The 26,552-nt window shown below is 44.0% G+C and overlaps 2 protein-coding genes across 7 annotated transcripts in view; both read right to left on the bottom strand.

Moving 5' to 3' along the window:
• The window catches only part of BBS4 (Bardet-Biedl syndrome 4), a 37,088-nt gene extending 33,047 nt beyond the window's left edge, over nt 1–4,041 (bottom strand). For 4 of the 6 annotated variants that reach the window (XM_021407030.1, XM_021407028.1, XM_021407029.1 and 1 more), the window contains exons 1-2: nt 3,634–4,041; nt 3,361–3,412 (exon numbers count right to left, since the gene is read on the bottom strand). In XM_021407030.1, the coding sequence (XP_021262705.1) occupies nt 3,361–3,412; nt 3,634–3,855 (274 nt within the window). In that variant the 5' untranslated portion in view covers nt 3,856–4,041. Of the gene's footprint in view, nt 1–3,360; nt 3,413–3,485; nt 3,593–3,633 lie in introns of those variants that run through there. The other 2 variants (XM_021407031.1, XM_021407032.1) reach the window with 2 other exon arrangements.
• The window catches only part of ARIH1 (ariadne RBR E3 ubiquitin protein ligase 1), a 47,320-nt gene continuing 25,871 nt past the window's right edge, over nt 5,104–26,552 (bottom strand). The window contains exons 4-14 of the mRNA XM_021407027.1: nt 23,409–23,501; nt 22,988–23,043; nt 19,323–19,389; nt 18,651–18,757; nt 18,170–18,212; nt 16,840–16,911; nt 10,523–10,653; nt 10,367–10,424; nt 8,873–9,133; nt 7,945–8,057; nt 5,104–5,782 (exon numbers count right to left, since the gene is read on the bottom strand). Of these exons, the coding sequence (XP_021262702.1) occupies nt 5,698–5,782; nt 7,945–8,057; nt 8,873–9,133; nt 10,367–10,424; nt 10,523–10,653; nt 16,840–16,911; nt 18,170–18,212; nt 18,651–18,757; nt 19,323–19,389; nt 22,988–23,043; nt 23,409–23,501 (1,086 nt within the window). The 3' untranslated portion in view covers nt 5,104–5,697. The remainder of the gene's footprint in view (nt 5,783–7,944; nt 8,058–8,872; nt 9,134–10,366; nt 10,425–10,522; nt 10,654–16,839; nt 16,912–18,169; nt 18,213–18,650; nt 18,758–19,322; nt 19,390–22,987; nt 23,044–23,408; nt 23,502–26,552) is intronic.

Below are 26,552 nucleotides of genomic sequence, written 5' to 3'. Positions count from 1 at the left end.
AGACACTTGGAGGGGTTTGCCTTCAATCCTTCCACTGAGAGACAACACACACATCTGCAGTTTGTCACTCAAATTACTTCTTGCAAATCTGGACCATTTTCAGAACCAGCTATTTCAACCCTCACTCTTACCTAGTGCGAACACAGGCAAGCTGCACCAAGCTGGATTAAGCACGGTGACAATTGAGGTTAGGACTCCAGCGGTGGCTTGGCCACACTCTATCCTGTTTGTGTACAATGATGTCGTTGGTTATTGTAATACGCGCTCTGTTCAGGCACAAATTCAATCTGCACCAAACTTTTTGCAGGACATAATCTGTCACATCATAGTGACTTCATATCTCATCGACCTGCTTGTGCTAGTGTTGGTTTCAGAATCTCTCTTGCTGATAATACAACGCAAATTAAAAAGGCAAATTGCTGCAACAGAAAATTACCGTTCAGTGCTCCAAAATGTCAGTTTAGAGTAAGTTCAGCAACACTCTTCTACACAAACACAGTAGACACAGATCTGCCTGGCTCCTTCAGGTTGTGATATAGGGAGAGAGAGTTCAACGAGAAATCCTAGAAAAAATCTTCTTAAAAAAAAAAAAAACAACAACACTCCCAGGTAAGAGATGCCAAACTCCCCACAGAACATACAGCATCACTTTTATTCATTGTTTCTCCTCCTCTCTGACATGCCCCCAGCATCACACTTACAGACAGAGAACACTGTTACATCACTCTCTACGGCAGATCTTGCTGCTGCCCTCATTTCCTAGGGATTAACCAGCAGCTCAGACCAGCTTTTGCCCTCTGCACAGAAGGCAATGCAGTCATATACTTAATGGCAAAGGTCCCCAAACCCTTTCATGTAAGAACCACCGCAGGTGCCCCAGGTACCAGAGATGCTTGAGTTTACCTCGGCACGCTGACATAATTACACAAGTTCCAGGCTAGATTTTTTTTTTGTCTTTGTGATAGTTAATTTTTTCTTAAGAGTCATATTGGCATACAAGGGAGACCCGGGGACACGAACAACTGGATTTCGTAGTATCACAGCTGTATCCACAACTGGATTTCGTAGTATCACACCAATGCCAAATCAAGGATGGGGAAGGAACATCGGGTGGCGATGGAGGCAGAGCAATTCTTCCTTGCAGCCTTAAAACACCAAGGAGTGCTGGCAGCCTAAAGAAGCATCCAGCTCAGTTTCAGGCTTGCAATGCAAAACGCTGAATTATGAGCGAAAGCTCCTCAGCAACAGCCACGAGCAAGTAATACTTCATCAAACAGCAAGATCTGCAAAATGGTTCTGTTAAGAAAGTCACGACTGTCTCAGCTCGCCCTCCCAAACGATCAATACTAAACCATGTACACTTAAAAGCAGGAAGGCTTGGATGGTTTAACAAGCACACAGACAGAGGGAAGGCAGCTTCCAGGCAGCACACCTCTGCCACTTGTTTGTAAGGTTGACGGCCCCATCTTTCTTGCTCAGCTATTCCATTCGCTCATGAATTATGCAGAGTTGATTTAATAGAGCCAGAAAATAGTGTGGCAGCGATAGTCCATCCCCTGGCAAACACCATCAGTCTTGTAGCTGTCTTAGAGATCTGAAGGCACACACCGTCCTGAAAAATCAGGCAGAAGGCACAGCCTCCCAGCCCGCAAGCATCACAGATGTGACTTGTATGAGAAGCAGCAATGATGTGGGGATACTGGGGACAAGGGGACCAGAGTTATCATCTGTACAGAAAAGGATGGAGACAAACCATCTCACTATGGAGTCAATCAGTGCCTCCATGAAAACCACATCAGCCGCCCTTACCGCAGAGGAGTTGGTAGTGGAGATAAAACCAAAACCTATTTTTACTTGCAATCAGGCCTGAAGCAGTAGCAGTCTCTTCTTCCCAACCAAGCAATGTGCCAGAGGCAAGCTGACAAAGTGAGGCCAAACAAGAGCTGCGCAGGGTTAGCCTGGCCTCCCCAAAAGAAAGGACGCTTGAGGAAAGGAAATCCACAACAGCCAAACCTCACCCCGGGCAGGTACACAGGTCTCTATATTGAGCAGATCCGCTAGAGGACAGCGAGCACAACTGAGTGCTGCAGGCTTTAGGAGATCCCTTACAAAACACCAGGATTTAGTCAGACATTTTGAAACAATAACTGGAATTGTTACTGATCCAGTTCAGATTCAACCCTAATTTCAAAACAATACCTCAGACTGTTAATTAAATCTCATTTTTACTAAGAAATAAGAAAATAACATAGCAAACGATAGCTATGTCCCAACCTGACTGGTTTGATCTCATTCATACATCCCTTTTACTTCTTAACTTTGAAAATGCAAATGTGAAAAATCAACAGCACATGATGTTAGTTTCTCAAGATCATTTTCACAGTAATACATTGTGTGTTCTGCAAGTATCTGCAAGTAGCAACAGAATCTGAAAGAAGCAATCCACTCTTTATTTAAAAAAAAAAAGAAGATTAAATCCATTAACAACCCAAGAACTATGTATGCAATAAAATAAAGTCTCTCTGGTTGTAAGAAGCATCTTGTACGTACAGTAAGTTAGCCAGCAACAGCACGAAGCTAGTGATTGTACAGACCATAGAAAAAAGAACTTGTACTTTCAGTGGACGAAAAGCCAGACATGAGGCAGCAGCGTGGGCTTGGGGCCTGGAAGGCCAATGGCATCCTGGGCTGCACCAACACAGGGGTGGCAGTGGGCAGGGAGGGGACTGTCCTCTCTGCTCTGCCCTCGTGAGGCCCCACCTGCAGTGCTGCGTCCAGGCCTGGGGCCCCCAGCACAGGAAGGGTGAGGAGCTGCTGGAGCGGGGCCAGAGGAGGGCACGGAGATGCTCCAAGGGCTGGAGCACCTCTGCTATGGAGACGGGCTGAGGAGCTGGGGGTGTTCAGCCTGGGGAAGAGAAGGCTGCGGGGAGACCTCACTGCAGCCATCCAGTACCTGAGGGGAGCTTATAAACAGGAGGGAGAGAGACTTTGTACGCAGGCAGATAGATAGGACGAGTGGGAATGGCTTTAAACTACAAGAGAGGAGATTGAGGTGAGATGTGCGGAGGAAGCTGTTAACCCAGAGGGCGGTGAGGCGCTGGCACTGCTGCCCAGAGTGGTCGGGTGCCCTATCCCCGGAGGTGACAAGGCCACGGATGGGCCCCGGGCAGCCTGAGCTGGGGTGGGCAGCCTGCAACAGAGCTGGAGCTCCCAACTCAAACCATCCTACGATTCTACCTGAAGCTTGCACTCCAGAAGCCTCATTTTTCCCAGAGAACATTTAATCCTTACTAAGCTTCTTCTACAAAGAAATCTAATGACCAATTTGCCCGAGAAGCACAACCATATCTTAAAACCAACCTCTTTTAGGATGGGGCTTTGGAGGTTCCGCCACCACAGGCGACGAAGAAACCTGAAGAGAGAGAAGAGCAGCGTTACCACAGCAGGCATGGCTCCCACCCCGCAGCTTCCCAACCAATTCGCACCGCTCTCGATAAGAAGTTCGGTTACTCAGCGAAGAATTTTTTTCTGGGGTTGGGTGGGGAGGAGGGAATAAGCGAACAGAGAGGCAAAGCGAACAGAGGCGAAACGAAGGCGCACCCAACGCAGCCCCCCCCCCTCCCCTCAGCTCACCGCCCCGGCCTGCGGCTCCGCCATGGCGGCGGGAGGAGCGCGGTTGCCATGGTGACGGGACGGCGCGCGGCGGGAAGGCGCGGCCGTGAGGGGAGCGGTGGGCGGTGCCGAGCGGGGCGGGCCGAGGGGAATGGAGCCGGTGAACAGCGCGGAGAGGGCGGTTGTTTCTTCCTGTGACGGGGCGCCGGGCTCCGGACCGCGTTGAGGCCCGTCAGCAGTCATAACAACGGCGGTTTCACTTGTCGAGCCGTGCGCTGCGGGGAGGCTCGCCCTCCCGCGCTCCGCCGCGCTGTGGGAAGCGCTCCAACCGACGCCAGGAAGCCCCAGAGCCCCCCGCGTGCCCTCCCCCGTCGCCGGTCCGAGGGCAGAAGGACGGGCGCAGGCCGCAGCGCAACATGGCGGTGCTGCAGGCCCAGCCTTACCCAGAGCCTGCCCTGGGGAGCCGCCCTCGGCCCCTTCTCCCCCCTGGAGGCTGCGGAGGGTGCAAAGCTCAAGGCCTGGCGAAAAATACCACAGGAGGAGTTCCTATACAGGAGTAGATTTAATAAAACCACCACCAATTGTTTACTTTAACATAGCTCTTGTTACAGAAATCATAAAAATGGACTCAGCAGCTAACTCATTAGTTCTTTCCCCTTTTAATTGAAAAATACCCCCTTGATTTCAATTTCTACTGCGCTAGATGGAGTGTTAAATAGTTGCCGGGACGCTATGCCCAGTAATTGAGCCCAAAACAAACACAAAGACAATTCCATCATCTCTCCTTTTCAATGTTACGACTCATTATAATGTAAGTGAAACTCAACAGCAAGGAACGCTCCGTTGGACAGATGAAAGGGAATGGGAGAGGAGATCCACAGCCGAAATCTTGCCATAGTCTTTGGAGAAGTGGTGCAAAATACCCCTCCTTTTCCTGCCTCGGAATTCAGAAAAATAAGAAAACTCTAAACACACACACACACACTTCCTTGAGGTTGAGAGCGCGTCCTGGGTGCGTGGATAGGAACAGCAGAGTTGGACTGGGGCAGGTCAAGCAGTACCAGTGTGGGGGAGAAAAAAATACAGGAAAAAAAAAAAGGCAAAGCATCGTGAAACATAATGTACACTCTTCACGAATGCAATGCACACCGGGATACCAGATGTCAGGAGCTCGGGGAGAGGGGTCCGGCGCCAGCAATGGGTACGCACGGAACCACAGACGTAAAAAGGAAGTGCAGGAAGAGGAGAACTCCAACTCCTCAGGTGAAAGCCTTCAAAAGAAAAAAAATCACTACACCAGCACACACTTCCCCCACCCCATCCCAGGGAAAACAGAACGAAACAAGAAAAAAAAAATCAAACTGAAAGAAAATGCACAGCAAATAGACATAATCTTGAAGATTTTTAAAGAATAAATATTTTTTTGTAATTAAACATTATGCAAACACGTGCCACGCTTGCTCTTTGTCCATGCATATGCGCTATATACAACTTTGAAAAATACTGTGTTGTCCTCTTTTTTTTTTTTGTTTTAAAAGTCATATACAAAGTTTTTTTTCCTTGCTGTGTACCCCCCCTCCTCCCCTCCCCAAAAAGTCATCTTTACAAGGAGCCAATCAACATTCATCCGTGTACTGGGGTGGCAGAGAGGAGGAGGGGGGCGGGAGACACCCCCCTTACCAAAGTACATCAAAATGGCTGGTTTGGACATGAAAAGCAGTGTCAAGAAACTGGTTTAAATTTCATCTGTACTACACACAGGAAAAGAAAGATAGAAAAGAAAAAGGAGTTGGCTTGGAAAATGAAGCTACGTTACAAGTTAAAGTTGGAGGGTTGTTTTTTTGTTTTTTTTTTAGTGAGTCTGTCACACTCTTATTGGCCGCCTAGAATACTGTTGTACAATGGTTTATCTACCTTTTTTTTATTACAATATAATTTACTTAAATTTTCTGTTAACAAAACAGAATCCCGGTTCTACAGACCAGCAGTGTAATAGGCGTAGTGCCTTGTGTGTGTTTTTATTTTTAATCGCATGAGCGCTCTAGATGGTAAAGGTTTCAGAGTTCATTTTATGCGGGGCCAGTCTCAGTCCTCAATGTACTCCCACAGGTCCTTCTCGTAGCCTTCATGCACGTGCTGCAACAAAACCCTTCGTCGACTCTCGCAGTATCTGCAGCAGAAGGGGACAGCACAGAGAAGGCAGGTTAGGAGGCACGGTTCTTTCCCAGCATTGAATAATGCAAACCGAAATTAAGCCTTGCTTCCGAAAGGGGGTATCCCCTGAGAAGGGCTTTATATTTGTAGCCAGTTAACAGTGCTAATTAAGACTTCAGTTACTCCAGTCACTCACTCCAGGTCCCTGGTTGAAAAAACATCACGCAAATTTAGAGTTTCCCATGCAAAAGCATCCCCAAAGTCCCTAGAGCTGAGAAGTCTCCTTTTATAACTGAAAAATGAAGAAGTGGCAGCTGCTATTTAGAGAAGCCAAAGCACAGTTCATCGGTGACACCTGAAATGAGACAGAGCTCTCCTCAGAGGTGTGCTGGTGCACAACAAGGAGCTGGCTGGGCAAAATCTCGGGAATGCTGACCCTGCTTGGTTCCCCTCCAAAATTCCAGTGACTATGGAAGTAGTCAAGCACTGAGAGCAGGCTACAGGAAGAGGACTGGCCTGGCCGGAGGGAAAGTTTCACCCCACAACTCCTGTGCCCTGCAAGCTCTTTACACCTACACTTGTTTCAACTGATACAGCTGCAAATAAAACTGATTCCAGATTTAGGCACAATTCTACCAGAAGGAATGATAGTGAGGAAAAGGGATATCATAGGAACATATGAAAAGATGCTATGTTTGTTTCGGGGGCGTTAGCCAACTAAAAAGATAAAAGCAGAGAAATGTTTAAAGTTATTCAGGTTCCAGGAACAAACTATAAATGAACAGCTCTAACACTGTTAACGTTTACTACCTGATCAGATGGGACAGACTTATCTGCATAGAACTGCTCTGTCTCTTCCCCTTGCTATCAGCTGCTGCAACACAAGCCATCGCACACAAAGTCCCATTGATTTAACGAAGCATGTGATAGCCAACATGCGCAGTTCCTGCTTTCCCAACTTGAGTCCTTTTGTAGTGATGGGTGTTTAATCCTGTTTTCTAGAAGCGCCTTTGCAAAGTAGGAGATGAGCTTCCCAGTTCTTTAAACTCCATCTGCCCACCTCAATAACATCATTGGTCGCAATCTTGCATCATTATTCCATAAGCAGTACACAAAGAGCGCTGTGTAGAACATGATTAAGACATGACCAAACTAGTTAATTGGGGACCTGCACAGGCTTGACAGAAACATGAAGGCAGGCTAGGGATGCTGTTCTCAGGCAATTCAACCTATATTAAGTTCTAATTTCTTCTGGATAGCTGTAATCATTCCTAGAAGAGCATCCAGTTTCACAGGACCTAAAGCAAACAGCCAGCCCAACTCAACGGCCATTTATCAATTGCCTCCACAGGTCTGTGAGCCTTGTCCAGTGCCAGTTGTGCTGCCAGCCTGCACAGCAGAATGGGCCACAGGCCCACTGCAGGCTAATAGCTGCTTCCAGTCCTCATCTTCCCTTCATCACTATAGCTTACTCTACTTTGGCATATTTCTTGCATCTAGCTCGGGGAAGAAATTTGGTGACTTTGGCAAAATATCTCAAAAAAAAAAGTCATAATCCTGTGACTCATCCGTAATTCACAGCTTTGTATTTTTCCACTGCAACAAAAGCGATTCCCCTGGGACAACAAAAAGCACTGGCACTTGTATCACCTGGGCCACAGCTCTCCCACTCTCCTCCTGTGAGTTGAGCAGGCTGCTTCTTCCCATGTTCCTCAGTACAGCTTTTCTGCACTTGCTTTTTGCTCAAGGGACGTGCTGTGCAAGCACACTCAAAAGACAATGGAAAGAGCTGACTGTTTTCTTACAGCAACTTGACCTAGGCCAAAATTGTGGGTTGGGAACAACAAAGTCACTCCTTGTTCTTCCTAGACCTGTCTGTGCAGGTCTGTCTCAGCCCTGGCCAATCCTCAGTGCGCCTTCTGTGCAGTGCATGAAAAGCCATTGCTTTTGGTCAGCAGATGCCAGGGGCTGGCACAGGGCATTGTTGCTGCTGTTGCTGGAGGCTCAGGGGCAGGCTGAGGATCCCAATGCATGGCAGAAGGCTGATAGCAAGCAGCTTCCCAGGGACGTGACTGGAGAAAACGCCAACTTGGCGAGTTAAAACACCACAGCATAACGCAAGGGATAACAATACAGTAGGTAGGGCAGCTTTGAGATAGACATTGTTCAGAAACAAACCTGTACTTATCCTGTACTTTCTGCTTTATGTCCTGCAGTGAATCTTGGGAGATATCTCGCTCCAGGTACCCAGAAAGCACCTCTGTAGCATTCTCTAAGTCTGCTTGGTTATTCTGCAAAGACAGGGAAAAAAAAAAAGTATTTTTAGGAGGAAGAAATTTCATCAGCCCAAATAAAAGAAAAAACAGAATGAGCAAAACTACATAATACTCAAGTAACCTGCTCCAAGAACCATGAATTAAAGAGAAGAAATTTCTTCCTTTGATCAGAACAGAATCTGCATATTTACCAGCAAGTCTTTGTCTTTCTCAATTTGCAATATCCTGGTAAGTCTAAAAAGTCTTTCCCTTAGTAGCAGTACAGTGCGGTACAGGCCAAATCATCTCCCATTATGCCCCTTGTCTATTTGTTTATCCTCAGCATTAGCAAAGCCTCTGCTGACTCCTAGTACAAGCACTGCAGCATCAGGGCACAGCTTGGACTGCTGCTCAGTAGTTCTGCACACAGCACAGAAGCCTTCTGCTTAGGTTGCGCACAAAGACCAGCAAAGGATTGTTCCAAATCAGACAGTCAATACAGTTTCACCTGCAAAGCAGATTGTTTAAATCTTCAAGTGCAATTTTAATGGTGTAGTGCCCTTAGAAAGAAATAGCACCAGGGAAAGGCAAAACGCCAGCTTTAAGCTTTCGTGCATTCTTTGCATTCAAGCCAGAACCTCAATCCTTTTTCTTGTTTCAGAGTATAGCAACTTGTAGCTCTGCCTCCTCTTCCAGCAGAGCACCGACACGATGCCTAGCAGGGCTGCTATGCGGCAAACACAATATTCAGAAAACTTATGTACAAACGGAGACAACAATTTCTGCAAACTTGAAGCCCTATTTCACTGATCTTTGTTATCTGAACTCCTGATAACCATGTTTTCTCCTACCTCGAAGATAATGGACTGATTATTCTTTTTGAGGTAGAAGGCAAAGACGTAAGTGTACATGAGTGTGGCACGACACTGGCAGAGGACGTCGACTGCTTTCTTCAGGAACTGCACCTCAATCCATGACATGTTGTGCTGCTGCATTTCCTCCATCTTCTGCTTCACCTGAGCATAGAGCTTGTGCTCGAAGCGCAGGCTCTGCATGTGGTTCATATAGCGGTTGCAGTAGAACAGGTACCTCTGCAGGGCTGCTCTGGATCGCTGTGTTAATTCCCATTAGGGAAAAAAAACAAATAGTTAAAACAAAGTAACAGCTACAAGAGAAGCAAGCCCTTCACAAGGTTCTTCCTGACACAGGGAATAAGCTTCCTCTCCAAAGGAGTTTCATCTCCTCTCACGTTGGCCAACATCGTGCAGCACTGTTAACCCTCACTTTGTCCCCAGAGGAGGGGTCAGACCCTCTGCAGCTCACTGTCATGTGGTGGACTTCCCAGCACAGCTGCAGCATTTTCACTTCCAGCCTCAAAAATAATTAGAATCACACTGCTGGAGCCTAAAGAGTTTTTAATTTCAGCCTCCCATCTCAAGTTACAAGGACTTAAAGGCTTCCAGTGTCATGACAAACAGCCAGAAGCAGATTTTCCTTTTTTGGCTATTAAGGAATTCTAATTAAACATTTATGGTGGTTGTGTTAAGAGGGCAGCCTTAGGTTGCCTAGGCACGTCGATTAGAGAGCAGGGGAAGATGCCATGTGTTATGCAGATGAAGAGAACCAAGATGACTCAATACACAGCCCATTAATCTCATTTTTTCTCAGTGACAGATCAGCTGAGAACAAGGACAACATGGGCATGGTTCAGCTTGCAGAGAGTCTGCACAAAGGTAGCGTGCATCAGGCCAAGTCATCCCTATCTGCAGGAAATACTTGGAATCTTGGCTGTAACAGTACTTTGACAGGGATGCAGGAAATGATTTCTGCAAGCTGTAGCACACAGCATGCAATTCCTCCCCATTAAAAGTTAACAGGGGTTTTGGCTGTGCTAGCCATATTCACAAAGCAGTTCAATGTAGCTGCTGCTTCACTCTCAATTTCTCCTTCGGTCAGGTCTCCATGTATAGTTATTGGAATAACTCAAGTGTATGTTATATAAATTCAAAAAGTCTGCTGTGCTTAAGCACTTCAGGATTAGCATTAGCGTTTTCTAAAGGGTGTTGGGATTGCTGTCTGACCTGCAGCATTAAGATGACTTCATGCAAAGAGCTGCTATAAAACAGACGAGGCAGCATGACAGATAACAACTGAGTTAACGTGTTCTTTAAACTGGGCTAAAGTGATTTAGAACCTTGCACAAGGCAAGAATCCAAAGTGGCTAGTACCTCCTGGATTCATGCCCAAATCCAGGAAACTCCTTGGGGCTGATGTCTAGGTTTACAAAAAGCCCAAAAGAATGACAAGGGGTTGATCTCCCCTACCACCAAAGGTTATGGACTCACCTCCTGCGCATCCCTTGCTGCCTTTGCATCATCCTCATTGTAACGATTGCAGTTGTACCTGTAACGGGGACACCAATGCCTCAGATCTCAGTTCAGACAAATGCTCTTTTTCTCATGGCTTCCTCACCTCCCTACAAGGCCCACTTCCAAACTCACCAGGCAGATCCATGAGGCTCCCAGGGGCCCAGACACACCCAGCAGAACTCAGCTTTGCAGTTCTGGTTCCGACAGACCATGTGGTTGCAGCCCCCATCCTTCTCAATGGTGACATGGCATTTTGGGCATTCCTGTTGACAGGACACAGAGCACGGTTAGCAGGGGAAGCAAAACACGTTTAGTCCTGTGACTTTTAGGCACAGTACCCATAAGCAGCTCAAAGTTAGAAGGGTTCTCGTGGCAGCAAGAAATGGCACATCAAGTGAAATACCCAGTTTCCTTTTGATCATCAAGTTCTTCTTCCATGTCATGCCTCTAAGTAATGCCAATCTCAGAGCTGCCAGATAGCAAACCAAAAAAAAAAAACAACACCACAACAAACCTCTACAGAGCAACACATTTCACCTACACCGCTATCACACATCCCTAGCAGTAAACTGGATGGGTTATTTTCACAACCTTCTGCAAAACTACAGTAGTATTGATTGATGATCCATAATTGCCCAGGGGAAGGCATCTGGCTTTCCTCACTGTCAGGTGTTTGGTTCACTGCTGCTCTCGAGCCTGAAACAGGCCTAACAGTGAGCAGGTACCACGCTGCTATCAATCTGAGACACCTGCAGTCGTAAAATGTCATCCCAAAAGTATTCAAAAACCAGCAGCAAGAATCTATTGTGCTTTAAAGAAGCTTCTGTCAGCTAAAAAGACAATTCTCCTCCTCGGGTATTTCTACATCTCCTGTCAGGCTCTTTTTTTCCTCTTCATGTGACACCTCACTGAAGACTTTTCTATGAAAGCCCACATGGGGCTTCCTTTTCAGGTATGAGGCTTCTGCTAAGTATGAGGATACATCAAAGAGCAGCACTGCACAGTGAAATCTTTGGGGAATACATTGTTTTTATTTTTTTTATATCACTCATGCATCCACAGAATATGGCCACTTCCTAAAACGATATTCAACTCAAATAGAACACTAAAAAAAGATTATTTCTGTCTTATCCTACTGAATGTACAAAGCCTTAACAGCAAAAAAATCACTGAGCTGCCCCTACGAGCAAAGGAGGACAGTCCAACTCTCCTCCCACTCGTTCCTGTCCCTGCAGCACTTCACTCATGGTAACACCATGCAGATGCATCAGTCAGGAGCAAATCTTTACCTTTTGCTAACCAGAGGAGACATCAACAGCATGATTTCCTATTCCAACATTCAGTATTGACCATTCTCAGTAAAGGAAGTAACCAACACATTTAATCAGCCTGCAACTGCTACTTTTATGTAGAACACAATCCAGTACAATCCTGTACACCCATTCCAGGTGACTCAAGTACCACCATGAGCCAGATTTATAAACAAGCAAGCTTGTATACGTTTTAAGAGACAGTAGAATTTGCACACTGAGAAGTAATCAGAAAATAATTCAAGAGGAGCAAGAGACCAACACTTTTCTCCAGAGACACAGGACAAATATGTTACAACGGGAAGATAGGCAAGGGAGAATACGTTCGCATGAGAAACCACAGCTTCTCTTTGGCCAACACAGTTCAAGTGTTTCGAGCTACTTTTGCTTCCTAATGACTGCAAAACTCAAGTCTCATTAGCGCCGCTTGACCTAACATTGAGATTAGGTGAATATGTTTGAGGTGAAGGGCTGAGCAAGATGACATCCAGAGCGGCCTTCCAACCCAAACCATTTAACAATTCCCACTCTCTTCAGTGACGGAATCAACTCTGTCTTCTCCAAGCCTTGCCCTGCTCCTGGTGCCTGCTCTTGAAGAGGAAGGATGAAGGACCGTGCAGAAGCACGTGACATCCCACACAACCAGCAAGGTTTTCCTGAACACGGGTGCAGCCATTCCTTTGAAGGGAGCCGGCACGCTATTAGGGCTCTTCATTGGAGAGTGCCAGTCTCCTGGCCATCCTACCAGAAGAGAACAGCAGCACTCCATCCCATCAGCAGGTCACACCCTGAGCAAGAGGACCAAGTCTAGTTCCCAACCTGGGTTTGTCATGCAGATGAGGTTCCTCAGATCTGGGAGCAGAATGCCTCCAGGAGTTTGATGAAGGCGTCTTTCTGCAGTTACTCTTGTTCTTCTGCTTTGCAAATACACTACATGTGAGCTGGCTGGTTATTTCGTTGTTTCGTTCACGGCTTTTTTGGCTAGTTCCTCTGATAGGTTCGAGCAGCAAGCAAGCACAAAAGGAAAATGATCCAGCCCTGATTCCTTTCCCATCACCAACTGCTTATCCAGCTACAAACAGTAACGAAGCAGAGTAACTCCTTTGCAGGCCCTCTCACACCAGTCACAAGGGCAAAAATATTAAGATGTCCCACCGCGCTGTCCACAGGATTAACGTCCAATCAGGTAAGCTCGTTCCCAACTAATTAACCCAGTTTTGTGAGCTTCAGTCAACAATGCTTCTCATAGGAGAGGCAGTACCCAGAACACTATCTACATGCCCTCTCCAAGCAGCCCCTCTCGCTCTTCCAGTCCTGCACAAACACCATGACTTGAGTTCAGCTTATCCCATTACAGTTGTGAAGATCCCAGCTTGATCAGGTCATCATAGTTGGATATAATTAAAAATTAAGGAAAAGTCATGAGAAGAACATGCAAAAGAAAGGCTGAACAGCAGCAGAAAGAAAAAGCAGCAACTACTTAAGCCAGTAATGAAAAGAGAAATTTATACGTAAGGACGATAGGGAAGGCAGATCTTATTGAGAATTACAGCCATGCAATAAGATAATAGCCAGCACATCAAATTACTCAAGCAGCAGATTATTCTGCATGTTATCTATCATATCATGATGCAGAAGTGACCTCATTAACATTGTTCCACCCCAAACAATTCGGTGTTGCTGCACTTTGAAACAAAAGCCCAGGCAAACCTAGCAAAGGAGAACAACCTATTCTGTCAAAAAAAGCTGCACGTCCATAAAGCACCACAAGCCACTTTTGAACAGGAGGCCAAATAGAAACACATTTCTTATGTCGGTGCAGGCAAAACAGATCAGCCCTCTCCAGGACTCCCAGAGGCAAGCAGTGTACATCAGCTGCTCTGCCAGCAACGCCTACACCTATAACATCCCCTAAAGGATGAATCCTCAGTGCCACACAGATTTCATAAAGCACTTCAATGAAATCCACTGCTGGACATAATTACAGTTACTGCAGAATAGTACACTGTGACAGCACCTAGAATTGGGGAGCAAAGCAGGATACTTTCAACACCTGCTCATCTGAGAGGGAAGATGGCACTTTGACATCTTGGGGAAAACGTAGTTTGTGGTTCTGGCACAACATCACGCTGGCAAGAAATGAAAGAGCAAAGTTATCTGCCGATGCCCAGGGAGGATCCAGCTGGCTGCCAGGATTTCCCCACATTAGAACAAATGCAGGACTTTCTGAAAGTACAGGGAGAATACACGTTCAGGCATTAAAAGTGACCTGAAAAGGAAGAGAAATGGGTTCATACCATTGTATCTCCCTTGGAAGATAAAAACAGCCCAATAGCTTTTGTGAAGGAGGAAGAAAAAACTGCTTGTTTTATACATCAGATGTTCAAGTCCCGTCTAGCCCAGAAGATAATGAGGTGGTGACACGTCAGGAGTCAAAAGCGATAAGGCAGGGGCACTTGTATCAGATCAACAACTTTCATTACCATCAATTTAATTTTGTATCAAAAAACAGCGCCTTGGGTGAAGACCAGATTTTTAATGTCTTTCTTCTTCTCCTCTCAATACTCAAAGATGCTGAAAGACTAGTATGAAAAAAATCCATCTCAAATCCATGTTTCAGTGGTTCTGTTCCCCTTCTCCCTCCTAGGCTCCTTCCAGGCAGTCCTGATACACTTTATGAGCCCAAAATACCTGCACAAATCCAGATTCTGGGTTTTTCTTCATTCATCCCTTGAAGGTTCAACAGTAGTTGATCTGCGTGGTTTCTTTGTTCCCAAAGCCATAGGAACCAAACAGAACCAGAAAGCTGCCTAGTTTATCTAAGAAAGCAACCATTTAAGAACCAAGTTTGTACAACAAAGTGAGAAAAAGAAACACACAAAACCTTGAACAATTCAACCCTCTTGTCTGCAAAAGGACTGAGAATTAAAGGCTTGATAACACATGTATTGGCTTGAATTTTAATTTAGTTCTACAGATCTCACATGTGGACGTAGGTCATCTTTGTACAAGGCTGTTGACTCCATCCCATGCTACTGCAAGGGCTGCCATCTTTTGTATAAGCAGAAAAAAATTAGCGTGGAGGTCTCTTAAGTACAAATAATGCAATATCCAATTTATACTGGAGACCACAAAACTCACTCCTCAAACTCATTTCTCAGTCAGATCACTCCACGTAACTCATCAAAAAAAAAAAAAATGTATCACATCGCTCCAGTTTGCAAACAGAAACCAATTCAGTTCACTTTTCTACTCTCGCATACAACAACTGCCTGATGTTCCTTCCCTATTCAGTCTCCCACAGCAAACTGGAATAAACCTCTCGCGTTCTCCTGTTGCAAAGGATTACCCAGACTTCAAGCACATGCATTCCAGGAAGACTAGTATTTTTGGTTACACCTCTACCACAGTAAGCTGGGAAGCATTCTTCCCTCAACTCAGGCCACATGGATAGGACTGCAGCTCAGGGCCATGCTCAGAGAACTCAAAATAATGCTAGAAACTGAGACAGCAGGAGCAACAAAAACATACTGAAAATGGTGTTTGACATCTGACAGTATCTGATCCAATTCCCTTCTGGGTTTTTCAAAGTGAAGAAAATCAATGCACTTGGGCTCCAAAGCCTTTTCTTGCATCTCATATGGATTAGAGGAAGTAGCTTAGACAGGGATGTTCAAGGGCAACAGCTCTTCTGCCACTGACACCAGACTACAGGAACTAACAGATAAGCTGGGCTGACGCCAGCATGGCTTGGCCACACTCATTTCCTCTCTTCGCCATCCTCTGGATGGGTGTTTCCCACAAAAACAGTTATTGCTCCTGCCACTCAATCCTATTTCTGAGCTATGCTTTAAATACCACTAGAATGGCTCCTTGATGACAAAGTCTAGATGCTGGTTTTAAAAGGATGGGATGGAGAGCCCTAAAAGCTATGACCAGTAACACCCTGAAGGCAGCAGATGCTCACCTGACCCCCAAGGACTTAGTCACAAGAAAAACAGGGCTGCAACACGGCAACATTCCAAATATTTGAGTCCCAAGGCTAAAAAAGCTGCATGCATACTCATACTGCTACACACATAACTTTCCAAGTTATTTGCCTTTTCTTCCTCAGGTTTACTATAGGCAGTATCTGAAGACCAAGCAAACTGAATAAATGTGATTTAGTTCTTGAGCTACAATTCATCTCTGAGCACACTATTCCCAGAAAAAGCCACGCTTATTTTATTGAGCAACACTCAGCCTCCAAGCAGGGACCACACAAATCTCAGCCCATGAAACAGAAAAAAGCAACAGACTGCACAATTTCAGCATGATTTTAACTGTGCATTTCACTGATGGGTGTTTCTGCTTTCACCATAATACAACATTCCAGCTCAATGAAAAACACGCAGCCAGTCCCAGAAAGAAGCAGCGCTGCTGCAAACAATACCATTGACCAGTTACACAACAGAGCTAAGAAAACAAAGCAGCCATTTCCTCACACCCTCCCCACCTTCTTCCACCCCTCTGGCAGCCACAAGACCCAGGTCTGCTCCTGGCCCCGATGGCATCTGCTTCTTTTGTGTCCTCCCTGCTGTGCCAACCCTTGCTTTTATTCTTCCCAAATCGAACAAACGCAGACGGGCTGAAGTTTCATGCAAAGTTGAGCTAGCTGGAACGAAGACATTTACATAATAAAATCCTAACAGCTGTTCTGCCAGGCTCTATCTGGAATGATGCCCAGCGGAAATGAACAACTCCTCAAGAGACCAGCCCAGGAGATTTAAAGGCAGATGTAATTATCACAGCTGAACCAAGCCACAGGTGGTGTTAACATGTTTCACACACTTGGAGTGAGGCACTGATTTGCTTCGGGAAGCCATCAGCACCACACAGGAACCCCAAGACTCGAAACCTGAGTTTCCTTCAGGTCTCCAGTCAACTCCTCTACACGAACAAACCCATTTAACCAGAAGGACCTCACCTGATTCGAGGCAGTAACAGCTAGCTGCGCTTCAAACAAGCATTGACTGTGTATTTTAATGCTTGCTTTTCATGACATACAGCAGAAAAAAGCAATCCTAGAACTGAGGGATTAGATTGCCACTCTTCTTTCAATCTGATAGTGCATATAAAATACAAGGAAAAAACCCTCACCTTTGTGTTTGCTGCAATCCAATTAGAAGTTTCACTGTCATCATCACACTTCTTAATCCATTTCTTTAACCACTGTTAGAAAAATGAAGGAGAAGTTAAAAGAGAGGAAGTGTAAAGGTTCTCAAGAGAGCTGCTTACATTAAGGTGGCAGCAAGGAATTGACAGCCATGTACCAGCTGAATGAGGTGCGACTTCACAAAGCTTCCTTTAGTGGATAAAATTCTTCCGTCTCACTCTCTAGATACGTACTAGGAGAAAAGAAAGGACCAGAACTCTAAGCCATTATTACTATTCTCAAATCCTATCTTGTGGGGATCGCCTTGCTGTAAACCGGGTAGGGAGACAGTGGAGGTGATGTTGAAAAGCAGTGCAAACAGCAATTAATTTAGTTGCAGATGTTTCCTGCAGCACCATCACAATGCAGCTGATGCACAAATACTTCAGCAATGAGTTGGCATTTGAGTTCAACTACCAAAAACTTCATGTGAGACTGTTAAAAGTATTTTAACAGTGATTTGCAAAAACTGCAGTCAGATCCTTTGTGCTAACTTTACATCAAGTCACGCTGTAAGATTTTCCTTAGGTTTACACTGTCCATTAGTGTCCTGGCCATGTACTTAGGCTTCTTCTTCTCAACCTTAGAGGAAGCGTGGCTATATCAAGTGAACACAAGTTACAAAAGCCTGCTTGCACCTTTGAGATAACTGACTACATGGTTTGGTTGGTCTCTCCAGAAAACGCACTATACCTTTGGTGATGTTTCATTCCCATTCCCCAAGAGAATGGGAATTGCATGCATCACTGGGGACAGACACAGACTGCTGTCCTCAAGGCACAAAAAAATATTTGTTTGCGAGTTCTACACCGAGCCATGGGATGGATCCCAGGTTTGATTACAGCTTTGGACAGCTCCACCAGAAACAACAGTGAACACTGTATGAAACCAGGACTCAGCTCCTTCTGTGCCACAAACCACAGCCCTCTGGAAGCCCTGAGCACCTACAGAAGCTCTGAGTGCAGGAACACATTCTGTAAAGTGAACCATTCATTTCTGAAGCTTCCCAATTCTTCTTGAGGGTCTCATCTGGAATATCCTCCTCCTCCAGGCACTTTCCAAATGGCTGAGGTTCACAAATAAAGTGAAGCATCCTAAAGGCATCCAGGAAGACTTCTCTAATTCTTTTCATGTTACCATCTAAACAGGTGAACTAAAATGTTTCTTGATGTGAGCAGCTGCAAAGCTTGCATTTCATTTCTGCATGTCTTGCAAGTAAGTTGAGTGTAAATGTTTCAAAGTCACACACTTAGCAAAGAACTTTGAGATGCTCACCTTGCATTTAACAGGATCATGCCAGTTTTCACCACAGTTAAAGCTGTAAGTGAAAGAAAGGGGAAAATAGCAAATAAAGTACACAGCTATTCCTTAACTTGGCTAACATCATGGGAGTTTTTTTTTTTGTGAGTGGCTATGCTGAAAGAATATGGAAAGCCCTAAGGAAACATTACCTATGTCAAAAAAACCCCAAACCTCAAATCCCACCACTCCATTTGGATATACATTGCATTCACCAATCTGGTTATTAATATTAGATTCAACAGGGATTTATTTTCCTTCTAGCAACTCAGGTAACCTTGTAAAGTAAATTAGCTATCTTATGAACGAAGATGGTGAACAAAAGGATCTCGTTCAGAAAAGACACTAGAGTTCACTAATTATTAACTTGTATTAGTTTCCATTATTTCATTTTATTAACACTTTTGAGGCGCTAAGTAGAAGGCAACCTTGATTTCTTTTGTTTTATTGTTCTTACCAAAACTGACGTCCACATTTGCAGCGAACAGGTTTAGCATCAGGATACTGGACTTTAACAACATGGTGGCAGTCTGGGGCAGGACACCATTTTAACAGTCGATTACACTATGAAGTAAAGCAAAAAAAAAACCATAATACAGTGGATTTGATCACCTATAACCAGGAAATGGGGACAGAGGTAAGTCTTCAAAAATCAAACTTAGAGAGAGGCGCTCTGGGAGCAGTGAAGCTAGTAGTATTTTGCTAAAAGACATTTTACAGCTTTACTTCAAACAACAAATGTTTAAGGCACGTTATTCTTTACAGAACAGCGTTTTGTGATTTTCAGTCTGCAGCACCTTAGGTAACATTCAAGAACTGTAAACATTAAGTGCTCCTAAGAAAATAAACACTGAATAGCTCTTATAATCTCTTTATCCAGATATTTACCATATCTTTAGTTAACACCTCCGTAGTCCTACAGATTCTCTTGACTATTTTCCTACAGCTACACCTGTAACTAAATGGGCTACAAAACAAGCCCTGCAAAGCCTCTAATTTGTAGTTACATTTGATTAGAGACCACACAGAAGAAAACCTGCTCTACAGTTATAAACAAGCCTCACTCTGGTTCAGTACATAAGCAAGAGAAAAAACAATCCAGAAGACATCACAAATTTCAAAAACTCACCTCTACAAAACTATTGGTTATTAAATGCTGGTACTTTAATTTCACCTTGGAATCTGTGATCAGACGCCTGCAGAAAAGGAAAAAAACAAAAAAATATTCTTGTAGTAGAAAGCTCCCTTTTCCCCTACACAGCCAGAGAGTCAAGACAAATGATCCTGATTCTTCCTTCTATGCTTGTAGGTGTTTTTTTTGTATTTAATATCTATTCTTATTATGAAATCAACAGGTCTTGTATTTAACTTCTAATATTAATTACAGAACCATATAGAAAGCTCACACAGTCCAGGAGAACTACCCTCAAGAGTAAGGATGACTTTCATTTAAAAAACACTTTCTTGAGAGACCAAGAACCAGAGCAAACAGCTTCACCAGCTCATCCATACAAAACAGTCATATTTTGTGTTAAACTCCTTTAAAAGTCTTCAGAAGAACCACTGCATTAACTTTGGTAGACCTAATGTTATCCGGGTTTCAATGGAATACTACCATTTCAGTTTTCAAGTCAAGGTGGTTTTAATCCATCGTATTCACGATAAAAAACAAAGTCAATTTAAATTCAAAATTGATTTAAATTAAACATCACCAAGGGTGTGTACAGCTCCAACTTTAATATTAACTTAAAGTCAGCTCAAAAGCAAGAGAGTGGAAGGAAACTAGAGAGATAGGAATCCTCTAAGAGCATGGTGACCACTTCTCTCCTGGCCACAGGGATCCAGCAGGAATTTGCAGACTATCTACCCTATATTTGTTTTAAGTCTTAATTATATACTGCTGAAGACTACTATATACATCTTTCAGTTATGAAAGAAACGTCCTCTGCATTTATAAAGCCTCACAACATAAAGCTGGATGCATTTTGTGGTACTTCTGTTTTATATTAAACTGGAGTTCAGCTTGATGCAACCATACCACATAAATATTGCAATTAATACACGATTTCAGGGTGCAGCCAGAATCTAGCGTGCTCTTGCATGTTATCATGCCAACATGCTCTAAAGAACAGCACGTGACTCTGGGACGTTGCATAAACCCTAGCCCTCAGCAGTCTGGGGAGCTCCTCGACAAATGACACGCTGGTTATTACATAAACATAGCACGTGACAGCCAAATTCCCAGTGCTAAAATAAAAACAAAGACAAAGCATCTCATCAGGCCCTTGTCCATGATAAGCCTGCAATGTCAGAGTGAAACTAACCAAAAAAGGAAAAAAAAAAAACAACCAATCTCAACATGTAACATGAATTTTAAGTCACACTTTCTTCCTCTATACCTAAGCTTCTAAAGCATAAAAAATATACAGTTTTATCAGTGTCACTGAATGTATGCATCAGGAACTGGAATGTGAGGAGTAATGCCACACCTAGCCAGAGTACAGAGTATGCAACTCTCTGCCTTTGCTTGCCAAGCTCCCTAGACCAGTCTGTCTCAACACACTCACCTGCTCCAGGTTCAGCTTAGCTGAGTACTATTGGGGTTTTTTCCACAAACAATGAAATAAAGTAGACCAATTAAGAGATGAAACTCATTCCCAGTGTCCACAAACCACCCTTTGGGTCCATTCCTCTACAAGCCAAGATACAAAAGAGTCAACCTCACTGACACCAGGCTGGAAAAGCCAACTGCTTGCAAGAAAAGTATCATCCCTTCTTCTCTTTTGGTAACTAAGTTCTGAAAATAATACTACACACTGACGTGTTTTCAGACCAATTTTGAATTCATCTAAAGACTACAGCTGTCCTTTACTTTGCATGCAAATTTAAAGCAATTACCAGCATCGTTAGCAAGGGGAAACAAGGGCTAGAAGCAGATTACCTTCAGCTAGTCTGAAGGTCTCCCAAGAGCTGAAAGGGACCCTTCTAAGCCTCCCTGCTTCAGCTCAACAAGAACAGGAGCAAGAAGACCACCAACAATCTGCTAGCTGAAAACTCTCAAATCAAGGCAAGTCATCTGGATTGCTCAGCTTGGACTTGTATACAGAGAATGTAGCTTGCACATGTACTGCTCTGTTGAGAGAAAGTACTGAGAAAGGCCAAATTATTCATTTGTTCCTATCTAACCTATGTGATAGATAAGGAAGCTCTAATGTCTCTCAACAGTACACACTGCTCTTTGGCTTCTAAAGCTTGGAAGCCTAGAGCTAGAGGATTTGCAAAAGAAAAAGATCTAAAAAGAGAAAAGCACAGTGGAGGGGAGGGTACAGATTCCAGATGGTATTACTTATGTCTTTGTTCTTGCCATTTAGTAAAATTACCGCAGATTATCATCTTCGGTTTTCAAGCAAAGCATGAGGATTTCACAGAAGATGCACCTCCCTTCCCTCAGAAATTCCAGGAACACCCCGTAAGACCAGAGAGAGGTGGGTTTTCATCTCCATATCAAGTTCCACTTAGATCAGGAAAATTTGTTCACTTTAGTGCTCAAGTGTCATTCTATTGTCAGAAGCCCCTATTGTTTCTAAGTGAGAGAATCCCACAGCATGTGGTTGTAGTTCTTTCTACTACAGTAACCGTGAAGCAAACCATAGAGGTCACCAGGCCTACTGTTATATATCACACAACAGCAACAAAGCCAGTACTACTGCCACCACTCACTGCCTCTGCCGATTCCAAAACCTTCAGCTGCCTATTTGAAGACAGACACAAGCACATCTTATTCACAAACGGTTCTAATCAAGAACACCCTTGAGAAATTTCCTGCCGAGAGCGTACCACACCACAAGTCGGGTTCAGACTCCAGTAAACAAAAATCTCAATCAAGAGCTGACAACTTAAGCTTAGCTTCCACTCGCTGAACTCCACAAACCATCCCTCAATGGGGCACGAGAGCGTTTCAGCTCGTTCGCTTCTCTGCAGCCTACACATTATGAGTAACAGAGCTGCTAGCGCAGAGGGAGATGGGAAGTCACCAGTCTGGGAGCAACTGATAGAAAAAACAGCAAATTAATATCAATGAGTGAGTCAGACTTCAGGAAGGAAAGAGTAAGGTAACAGAAAATGAGCTTCTGTTTAGATGTTTTTTAGCATGAAGAATTAAAATGAACTTAATCAAGGTCAGTATTATGAAGGATATTACTCATGCAATAACATCACCCAATATGAAAGAGAAGGAAGCTCAAGGAATGAATTGCTTCACCATGTATGAGCAGTCATCCTTCAGCCAGACAAGTTAATAAGCGAAGTGACACAGGCTGACATACCAGTTTAATCAAATCTTATGTCTGAGGGTCAACTGCTTTCTATCAGAGGGCATGAAACGTCCCCTACATCGCACTGTACACAGGACCAACTTCCTCTGACTCACGTATTAACTATAGCTATAGGACCTGGTGAACCAGCAGGTTGACCTAGGTGAGAAGTCAAATTGCTACATAAACTGAAGGAAATAAAATGCACAAAGCAGTTAAACAGGGTTTGGAAAGACTGTCTAATGTTTTTTCTACTGTCTTGATGACCAAATTGGTCAAGGAGTCCTTCCTTCACGTACTATGGCATGGAGTTTTTAGACCTAAATAGGAAGTTTAGTACCAAAATAGTCATTTCAGCACCAACCTCACTGGTACATTGAAGTTCTGCACAGCTTTTTATAAGCCAGTACATCTGAATAGCACATTAGTAACAAAATGAAAAAAGAGAGGAGAGCCAAGAAGTAGCAACTCTCATACTTACATAACTGTATTGTCATCGACTAAGATATCACAGCCATGAGCAGGGCATGAAATGGTCTGGAAAAGAAAACCGGAAAGGTCATAAAAGGAACAGTGTTGATCTTGTTTTTGCATCATAAAGAATTTCAAGGCAACAGACTTCACTACAATCCATAACAAAAACAGTAGAGTGGCTTTATCATCACATCCCAGATGTTCCACTGTGAACAGCATGATTCCTCCCACCCACAGCAAAGACGCACGCACCAACTGCATGCAGTTCCCTTCAGCCTCTCTCATGGAAAAGACTGTAACCCTCAAAGTTTTAAGGTGTGAGGGTTTTATCATTTTTTTTGTTGGTTCTTTAGTGAGGAAGAACTTTCCCCTTCCTTCCCAAAACACAGAATTTTCAGAAGACACGGGTTGCACAAGTTGAGTTTTACCTGTCCCATGCCTTCCTCCATTATTTTGGTAGTTAAATATTCACTCCAGCACTGCATACAGAACTTGTGTCCACACTCTAGGCCAGTAAAGTACTGCAATGACAGAGAACACAACATCAGGTTATTTTATCACATTAAATCACTGCATCGTTTCACCTTGCTCAGCGTTGTGCAGTTGACTGTATCTCTCATCCCCATACCAAACGTGAGCCTCCACTACTTAGTCGTATCATCACCACATCATAACACTGCTAACACAGCTCTAGACACGCTTTCAAAGTCAGACTTGAATCCCCAGCCCCAGCAGCAAGGAAAGGTGCAGGTGACATTTCCATTCTGTCTGCCCACTTGAATGGATCCTCATCTTAAAATGGCTCTCCCTTTGTTTTATTCTTGAGAACTAATAAAATAAAGGCAGCACCATCAAACAGGTGACAGTTACGTGATAATATCAAGTCTTTTTTCCTCCTCTTGGTCCACCTGGCTTGCTACCACACACAGGCACTGCTCTTAATTCCCATAATATGCACACCTGCTATGCACAGGCACTAATTTAGCTCCCTCTGTACAGAAGAGAGAGGTGATCAGTGAGCATTAAACAACAGAAGTACAAGTGTGTACACTTCCATTGTAATGCATAGACAGTATGTCAACATGCTTGCTAAGCTTCCCTCTGAAACTCAGATGCACATCAGATGAGGACACTAAATGGCAGGCGTAAGTTACTAAATTAAATTCAGTAACAATAAGCTGCTGCAAAGAGCAACTAGGACAACTTCACCTGTGAATGGATCACCTACACAGAGTACAGTGAGATAGCATCTGAGGCCGAATGGTTACACGAGGGGTGGAGAAGCAAACGCTGCTGTAGAAAGAGTGAAATAAGTGACTTCTCAAAGGTCGTCTTTAAATTCATTTCACACTGAGAGCCGGGAGCAGAGACAAACTACCTGAAGCAGTTCACTTATAGCACAGCTCAGCTTTACACACTGTTTTATTCTCACTTAAAACAAGAGCTCCACCCCAAGATGCCATCATCTTGCATAAATCTCCATAAATCAAAGGAAATCTTGTATTCTCTGCAGAACAGCCTCAAACAGCAGCAGGACACTGATTATTAAGGAGAGAAGAGTCCATCCAAAGGACTAAGGGATCATCCTTAAGTTAAGGTTAAAGTTAAATACTCCTGCAGCAAGCACACACAGGGGAGTGCTACAGAACTGCATGCCTTCAGTTGAGACTAGTTTCTGTTATTTCAGGCAGTTAAAAGATTTGCTAAGTGCCTGCATAAAAGGCAGCCACTACACCTCCTCCCAAGCTGCAAAGAATTCAGAGCATCTTCGAACTCATTTCTTTACTTTGAGGGAGTTCCCAATTATTTTTGGCTAAGCTGACTGCAGATGTCAAGAGAACAAGCAAAAAGACCAACACCGAAGCACCAAGCCTTCCTCTAACAGGATCTGAAAGATGAGATGCCAGAGGAGGTGTATTTGCCCTTTTATATGTTTTTAAAAGCAGACTAGCATTGTCTGCAATGACCACACAACAGGGTGAATATTCAAGAACCGTATATTCTTCTAAGAGACTTACAGGGTAAAACTTCTTAACAGGTGCAACTCCCAGCTTTGCATAGGCTGAAAGGGGCTCTCAGGAAAAGCACAGCTTTATGAGTTGACCAAAGCAAGAGAATTTAACAGCTGACATTTTAGGTTAGATACTTAACTTATGCTATCAACTAAAACTGCTTCAAAACAGATTTGAACCAGATGGATTTCGGTCACCTTAGACCGAGAGAGACTACAGTCTTTTACAGAAATCATAAGCATTAATTTTCCTGTACGCTCCAGCTTCTGGATATGGCAGAGACCAAGAGGTTTCCCTCAATTTAATCAACACTAACAATTTAGAGAAACCCCTGCTCCCTTGCAAAACCTTACTGCTCCAGTTAAGGAGCTGCTCTTCTCATAACTGGGCCACTGCTATTTTTACATGCTACTGGAACTACAAAAGCAAGATGCAATGGTGTGCTTTGTGCAGTTCTTTCCAGCAGCAAGAAAGCAGCTTCCCAGGCAGTGTAAAGGAAAAACGAGTCAGTTGTGAGTGCTGAGCACAGCAATTACACTAAGAAGAAGGTAAACATTAAGGAATAAAACCTAAATTCGAAAGGATCTTTCCCCATGACAGACATTCAGTAAAGAGGTCTCTTCTGTTTTACCCCTTGCTCCATCTCCTGTTTTCAAAGATATTGCATAGCCGAAGTGATTTCCTCACTATCTAACATGGAGAAGTCCGCAGTGATTACACAGTAGGATTTATACAGGTAGAGGGATAGAAAAACTTCTCAAACATGTCTTAATTTTTGAAAACATTTCTTCATACAAAGCAAGCAATAGTCCTCTTTTGCAGATATTCTCTAAAAAGGAAGTCATAAGCACACATATGGCTTAAAAAGAGACACATGAACCCTTGTGGTCACTGGCCCAACAGCGATCTTAGCGCTGAGCATTTCAGCTGCCTCAAACTGGGTTTCGCTCTGCTCACTCCCGAGTGAAGAAAAAACTCACAAGTGAGGCCATGGCAGCAAGAGCACTCAACTCCAGGCTACTCAAAGCCCAAAGCTCACCATGGTTTCATTACTGCTGAAAAGCGAGATAAAACACTCCCTGAGCATGAGTGGAAGTCTTAGGAAAGGGCTGGATTTTTCCTTTAAAGGTCAGACAAATGCTATGGTGTTTCGGGGGCCAAGAACAGCTCTACCAGCAACAGCAAGATCCCTTGAAGGAAGAACACCTGATGTAGCACACTGCCTTTGGGCAAAACCACCGATGGACTCTCACATCTCAGCTTTTCCACTCATCTTCTTCCTGAATCTCCCATCATAATGCCTTGCCCCAGAGAAGCCAAAAGCAAGTTGCTTGCCTGTGCAAAACACAGTAGAAGCCTGGATCTCTGAATAGTACTACTGGAATATTTAGTGTTTGTGAATAGCTAAAAAAAAAAAAATAAGTGCTCTCGTCAATCTCACCACAAACTGAAAGACTGAATTAGAGCTCCCACAAGTATTTCTACTCTAATCTTCTCCCATTACAGAGGTATTGCAGTAAAACAATAAAGAACTGGACAGAAATATCACTGCGTCTTCTG

Source organism: Numida meleagris, chromosome 9 (assembly GCF_002078875.1).
Source record: "Numida meleagris isolate 19003 breed g44 Domestic line chromosome 9, NumMel1.0, whole genome shotgun sequence".
Taxonomy (NCBI): domain Eukaryota; kingdom Metazoa; phylum Chordata; class Aves; order Galliformes; family Numididae; genus Numida; species Numida meleagris.
Note: the sequence above shows the minus strand (reverse complement) of the source record. Positions and strands in the feature narration are given on the sequence as shown.